A 7,372-nucleotide genomic window follows, 5' to 3' on the forward strand; every position below is an offset into this window, starting at 1 on the left:
GTAGGACTATTTAAGCTAATCAAAAAGTAGAGATCAAGAAGAAATATAAAAATAAGAAACAGTGAAAACGGAAGAATAGAGAACTCAAACAATGCCAAATTTAAAATTATACAATAATTTAAGTAGTTTGACATGATATTAATTCCTAAAAATATTTCATAAAGATATTGTTTGGTTTTAAGTAAATTAAATGAGTATGTATTATAAAATGTACTTTTGAATGCTCTGCAATTTGTTGAGACCTTATGTTTTCTTAGAATAAGAATGGTCTTATAAAAAGATTATCCTTTTAACTGAAATCAATTCGCTAAGTTTGTGTAGATGCCTGGTATGTATTTATGTGGCAAAAGACCCTAAACATTTCCATGGTTAAGAACCCTAAGTACTTATCATATGATTAACATGGAAAGGAGGAAATAACAATATGAGAAGTCAGGAGTACATAAATCCTTATTCTACCCTTTTCTTTCACTATGAAGTCCCCTTACTACTCTGCTGGCTTACTCTGTGAGATTTTCTATGTCTATCTTGCAGGGGCATTCCAATGGAAGTTATACAAATTTCACATTCGTGTGTGTTCCCAGAATTACCCAGAGAACTAATGGTGATATAAAGAGTTGTTGTAATGACATTTCTTTGTAAGGACTTAGGAAGCTGGTACCTGGCTCCATAATCTTGTCCTGAGATCAGGGTGTGCTTTTCTAGGAAAATGATTTTCTCTTCAGAAAGTTACCATGATTTTGGTAGGTTGAGAACTGGTCTCCTGGTAGGATGTTTGGTTTTTACCATAAACCCAGTGTGTGGAGAGGGTGCTCTGGTGTAGAGAAGCAACTTTCAAAATATTTTGGTTTTATTTTATTTATTGTTCATTTTATTTACTTTATTCCTTTGTTTTGAAACTAAACGAACAAAATCTAGTTCTAAGAAAATATCTGTAAGTCCAATATAGGGCAGATAAAAACTGCTCAATTCTGGGAGGAGTGGAATTGGAAATACTCTGTCCCTTAGTCACTCCACTCTTGCATAAAGCATTTGCTATTTAACCTCTTTGAGTCTGAGCAGTACAATTTGAAAAACCTCCAGTGAAATATAAAGATCACTAGATGAGAAATCCAAAGACCTAAACTATAGTCCTAGTCTTGCTATCAAGAAGCTGTATTACTGAACCTCTGTGGGTCCAAATTTCCTCATCTGTGAAATAAGGAGATTGAACTAGGTGTCTTTCAGCTCAAATATTCGAGGGAACCATTAGCAGTATGTGCAAATCACAAAACTCTGCTTTATTAGTTCTCTGCTGCAAATAAGGTGCTCACTTAAGGGTAAAATTTGCATGCCTACCTTAAAGTTCTAAGTATTAGGAGATTTTTTTAACCTTAAAACTTTAATGCAGTTAAGAGAAAACTGCAATGTAAAATATAAAATTGTCCTGTTCTTAGCGATTTCAAGTGTGTCTTTCTCACATCATTTTAAATTATCAGTGGTATTTCATCGATTCACTCAACAAACATAGAGTGCCCACTATCTGACAGGTGCTGAACTAAGTACTGAGGATAGAAAAGATGACTGAAGACTGTCCATTACTCTATAAACCTTCATAGTCCCCTCCTCTCAAATACAAAAGGTGATGGGTTCTTAACAGTGTGTTCTCTTCAGCAGAACGTTTTTGATTGTGAAGCTGCATCCTTTCTCAATGATAGAGATGGTGCTGCAAAGGGACATATTAAAACTAAATGAAAAGTGAAGTGCATTCATTTAAAAAACAATTATATATTCAAAAATGCTATTTTCCGTAAGGAGAATGGCTTTGTCGTAATTGATCTTTGATCAACTTGAGCAGAGTATTTAGTTCTACGGGTATAAAAGGCTTTGCTTTCCCGATAAGCAGAGTATCTCTTAAAGGTGAAGATGGTTCCATTGTCTAGAAGGAGACAATGCCACTGATGCCGTCCATATTACCTGAATGATTCTGGATTACTAGTGTTGTTTGACATGGATTGGGGTCAAAAGCGGGAAGAGTTGGATGAAGATGCAAAAGAGGCCTCTGAAGGTTTAGAAGGGAATGGTGAAAGGCCCATTCCCCCTGGACTTAGACCCAAATTCCCCTTCTGTGATACAAACCACAGCCTTTGGGCACGTCTCTCTTTGTTATTCAGACTGGTAGACCTCCAAGCTCAGTCTTCAAATGCACACCCACTCACTCCGAGAGTGACTCTCCCCAAGGTGGAGCTGATGTCCACCCCTTACTGTAGACAAGGCACCCTCCCCATATACCCACCTAACTGTTGACTCGCGTTCAAGGGCCACCACCATCACCCACCCCAGCACCATCTACCAGGAACTGGCCTCTCCCCCATTAGTCCCCGCCCCTCTTCTGAGAGCACCCAATGGGTGGAGTCGGGGCTGCGGTGGGAGGGGCCTGAGGCGGGCACATTTAAAGAAAGGCAGAGGGCGAAAGGAGGCAAGAGAGGAGAAGAAAGAGAAACCAGGGGGGCGAGGCGCCGTCCAATGACAAAGCCCAGGGGTGGGCGCCGGCCGCCATCTTGTACCGGTCTGCAGGATCTTCACCCGCGTCCTCCGCCCTCGGAGGGGGAGGGGCGGCGGCGGCGGAGGCGAGAAAAGTAGCTAGAGACGCGCCGGGCGGGAGGCGCCAGCAGCTGCTGCTGCCGCGGAGCCGAAGGCGGGCGGGGACGGCGGCGGCGGGACCCGGCGAGCGCGGGCGGCCCCGAGCGGCCTCCGATGCGGCGCAGCGTGAAGAGGCGGCGGCGCCGGTCCCCGGCCGCCCGGGCCGCGGCCGCCCGGGGCGTCGGCTTTAGGGCGGGAGGAGGGGCCGCGCTGGAGGCGCGGGAGGAGAAGGTGGTGTACTCGCGGTCGCAACTCTCGCTGGCCGACAGCACCAAGGCGCTGGGCGACGCCTTCAAGCTGTTCATGCCACGCAGCACGGAGTTCATGAGCTCGGATGCGGAGCTCTGGAGCTTCCTCTGCAGCCTCAAGCACCAGTTCTCCCCGCATATCCTGCGCAGCAAGGACGTCTACGGCTACTCTTCCTGCCGGGCCCTGGTCCCCGACCCCCCGGGACCCCTTGCCGCCCGCGGCCCGACGCGCAGGCCGACCTCGAGCGCGGCGGCCAGGAGGAGGCGCCGCGGAGCCCGGGCGCCCGCCGCCCGCCGGAGGAAGCCCCCGCCGCCGCCGCCGCCGCCGCCGCCGGCGGACCCCGGGGAGAGCTGCCCCGCCAAGCCCGCGGCGCCCGAGCCCTGCTTCGGGGGCCGCACCCTGGAGGAGATCTGGAGGGCGGCCACCCCGACGCTGACCACCTTCCCCACCATCCGCGTCGGCGACGACGTGTGGGGCGAGCGCAGCCTGGCGGCGGCGCGGCGTAAGGCGCACCAAGTCCTGCAAGTGAACCTGGAACCCGTGGTGAGGCTCCGCCGCTTCCCGGTGCCTCGGGCGTGAGACGCGGCCCGCGTCGCTCTCCCAGCCGGCGACGGAGCTTCCGCCCGGAGGGATGGACAAGTGTCAGTCGAGTGTTTACAGATCCGGCCTGGACCCCGTCCCCTCGTGCACTTTACGGGCGAAGAACTCACCGGCTGGTGTTCCCGGCCCGGCGACCCGGACTCGCGGCGGCGCCGCCGTCTGGGACTCCGGGGCAGGTGCGCCCTCCGCCCCTTCCCGGCTCGGGGCTGCGGAGGAGGAGGCCGCCGGACCCGTGGGGGAGGGCCCTTTGCTTCCGTACCCCGGACTGAGACGTCTCCAGGACTGGAGGGGCAGATCCGTTTTCTCCCTTTGGACTCTACCTCACTGGTCTGGAAGTCCTCCGAAGAAGTCGTTATTTTTTCCAAAGGAATTTGGTTTCATGCTTGTGTAATAACGCCAGAATCTACTTGCTTTTCACCCCGCTCCTCTACCCCTACCCCCGTTTTCCTTTTCGACTGCCACCCCTCTTTCTGGACGAAAGATCGAACCTGTTTTGTGCTGTTGCACCCGTTTGTGCTCAGGGTATTCTGAATCCCACTCGTTTCCTAATTTTAACCGGATTCCAAAGCTTTGACCAAGGATATTTTTCTAAGAGATTCAAGCTTATGACTGTTAATAGTGCAAGGATTTGTATGCTGTGAATTCCATGGGCTCAGTGATTGCAAACAAAGAGATGCAAACTACAACTGTTAAACATTTTTGAGGTGTTTCTAAAGATTTTATATTGAGATTTAATGTTTATATTTGCTGAGCTCCTAAAGAAAATGGTTGAAACTCATATAAAGTTCTGTTTAGGAAAAGTTTAGTTGTTAAATTCTTTTTGATTAAATAAAAATTAAAGTGCATTGAAACCACATGGCTTGTGATAAAGAAAAAAAGAGTTATAAAGAACTGGTGTTGGTTAAAGAGATGGATGGAATCCTATTGGAAGTGATTTGGTCTCCTTGTACTAGTCTAACATACAAATCCAGGTATAGTTCAAGGATAACCTATTTTAAATTGGGAATCACATAGGAGAAATAAATGTGTGTAAACCTTGTGATTAAAATGATAAACAGAATACCCATTAGAATTCTCAGAACTATTAGTGATTTCGAGGGGGTGGGGACATTTCTTGGTATCATGTAACCGGTTGAAGTTACTTTGGGCAAAATAGGTCTTTCTTTACTTTTTGTTGTTGGATAGCAAGAAATGTCCAAACTAATATCCATCACTTTTATATACATCATGACAATGAGTTGTCTCTTTTGCTCCATGAGTTTCCTTTTTTATCTTAATTCCATTCATAATTATGTTTGCAGTTACCGGTCTTTGTTGACAGCTGAAGACCACAGGAATCGAACAGGCGAGTCACACAGAGTACTGACCCTTCTTTTACACTTTTATGATAGCATTTATATCATACGGCCCGGTGTGGAATTCTTGATTATCCAAGTGCCTTTGGTCATTGGTGGCAGCAAGACTTAATGGTTTTTAGCCGGTGGTGCCACAGCCAGATTTTACTGCAATATCTAAAGGGTCAAGTGGTGTTTTTGTACCACTGTTTTTCAAATTTAAGTATTCTGCCATGGAACGATTCATACTGGCTGGAAGTCGACATATGAAATCCTCAATATTAAGGTTTATCTCTGCTTGGCAGCTTCGTAGGAGAATAATAAGAGTTGAAGTTTTGACTCTTGTGTTCTTAGAATTCAAATGGCATAGCTTTCTGGATTGAGTTTTTCAAGTTTAATAGTCCGTAAGTAGGAGTTTTGTGACTTTAATTTCAGTGTTCTTGTTTTGTAGAAAAAAGAAAATTATATATATATATATCTACGACTTGATGCCAGTTTCCCAGTATGCCTCATATTCTTTTATTCACTACTTAATAATAATGCGTTGTTACAAACACTGTCACATGAGTAAATAAAAGTGAATCATCACTTAGTTGATGGAGAGTGTTAAATTTTATTTGTGTGATAGGAAGCTTATATATATTCTTTTGGTTATTAGCTTATTGCCAGTTGTATTTCAGATACATAGGGTTTACCCTCCCACCCCCAAATTGTTAAAATTTTTTAGCTAACTAGCCCCTGAGGAAAAAATATGTATTGGTACCACTCACCATTGTATATAGTTTTATAATAATTAAAAAATAAATTCAGTGGCCATATTAGAATGTAATTTTAACGTACAGTTTATCTAGATAGTTTCCCAGAGGATTTTGAAATTAGACTTAGCTGGGAGGATAACTCTGCTCAGTTCAAAACTGAAACAACCATTTGACACCATGCATTTATTTTAACTGAGTTTCTTAACATTTTTTCCTCATGCCTTGTTACTTTAGTGCACTTGAACTAGCAAAAATGCTTCTTTGGATTATCTGGGCTGTCTGATTTCAGTTAGGATCTGATTGTCCATCTTGAATTCAATATGTTATTTATCTGGTCTATTTAAAAATCATGCCATTTCTAGTTTGTGAAATAAGATGTCGAAAAATCTTTATTTCTGCCAGCTGTTCTTTAGCAAAGCCTATGTTACATCTTCTAAAACGTGAAGAAACAACTAATATAGTTGGTTAGTATATTAACAGGAAAGTGAAAGTATTTTATGGGTACATTGGGCAGAATGTGAAGAGGAACTGGCAAGGTGGCCTTTATGGTGAGGAATCCATTTCCTGTCCTCTAAGTCTGTAGCTTAGCTTGTATATAGTTTTTTAAAAGAAAACTCATGATTTTATTCATTCTCTTATAAGATTATCTTATATCTCATATGGCGCAAGTAGAGGGGGAAGCTAGGAGGAAGTTGATCACCTTGCTATGCTTTTATTTCATTTTTAACTTTAGAGTGCCTAAATGTGGTGACTGGCATCTCCGCTAACCTTTGGGGATTCCTGATGTCATTTTTTATCCTCCTTCCTGTCAACCAGCAACTTATTTTCCCTTCCAGAAACCAGGAATGTCATGATCGTTGAGGGCAAGCTCCGTTGTTGATAGTGCAAAGGGTTGCTGTTGTGGTGTGTATTTATTTTGTTGAAGTTCGAGTACCCCGTTGGACACGTGTAACTAAGCTGGTGGCTGACACTTATTGATTTGCTACGTGCAAATGATAGTACTATTTTTCTGAAAACTCTTCAATAAAGAAACATTAAAAATATTTGAATACAAAAAAAATCAGCAATTTTGAACTGAAAGCTTTTGGTTTTAAGGGCTGCCACAGCACTCTTTAAATTGGTGGTTTTTAGTGGACGTATATACATAATATTTACTTTATTATAATACTTTATTGGTGTGTTTTGAATCATTTTCTGATAGACTGTTACGTCTTAAGTGCAGTAGAAGGCAATTGTTTGTAATGGAACCGAATTGTTTCCTCGGACAGTTTGATGTGCATATGATTAAGATTTACAATCTGGTTGTACTTTGCTTTTTAACTTATTAACTGTAAATAAATTTTAGAGAATACACAGTGACTGGTTTTTCTAATGATGTTGAAAGTTTTTGAAATGGGATTTTATGTTTGCATGTGAGTTGGAAAACATCATAATTAACAGTGGGATCAATTTTGACTTTTTTTTTTTTGTGAACTTGAGATCTGTGTCTTGTGCTGTCTTGGGACTCTATGTGACATCAACTCTTGAATGATCTAGTGAGTCTCCAGAATAGTACTTCATGGCCAATCCCAAGTCATTACCAAGTTTGCCAGCAAAAAGGACTTTAAAAAGGCATCAAAATTCAGTTTTGAGCCCTAGCCCCATGTCCTCCTGTGGTGGTGATAAAAAGTCTGAAGCTCACATTCTTTCATGCTAGGAAAGAAAGTCCAAATGCTTCATGTGAGTAGCAGAAGTAAGGTCTGTTCCACAGAATGAGTAAAGCCAGAATTTTCATTACAGTCTAGAAGGTAGGAGTGGAGTATTAGCAAG

At 43.4% G+C, this 7,372-nt stretch overlaps 1 protein-coding gene across 1 annotated transcript; it reads left to right on the plus strand.

Moving 5' to 3' along the window:
* Positions 1–2,447: 2,447 nt before the first annotated feature.
* Positions 2,448–6,914, plus strand: CCDC71L (coiled-coil domain containing 71 like). The gene has a single exon (XM_019940601.3). It carries the CDS (start codon positions 2,737–2,739, stop codon positions 3,448–3,450), a length of 714 nt encoding a protein of 237 aa, XP_019796160.1. The 5' UTR covers positions 2,448–2,736; the 3' UTR covers positions 3,451–6,914.
* The last annotated feature ends 458 nt before the right edge of the window (positions 6,915–7,372 follow it).

The sequence above is a fragment of the Tursiops truncatus genome, chromosome 9 (assembly GCF_011762595.2).
Source record: "Tursiops truncatus isolate mTurTru1 chromosome 9, mTurTru1.mat.Y, whole genome shotgun sequence".
In the NCBI taxonomy this organism is placed as follows: Eukaryota; Metazoa; Chordata; class Mammalia; order Artiodactyla; family Delphinidae; genus Tursiops; species Tursiops truncatus.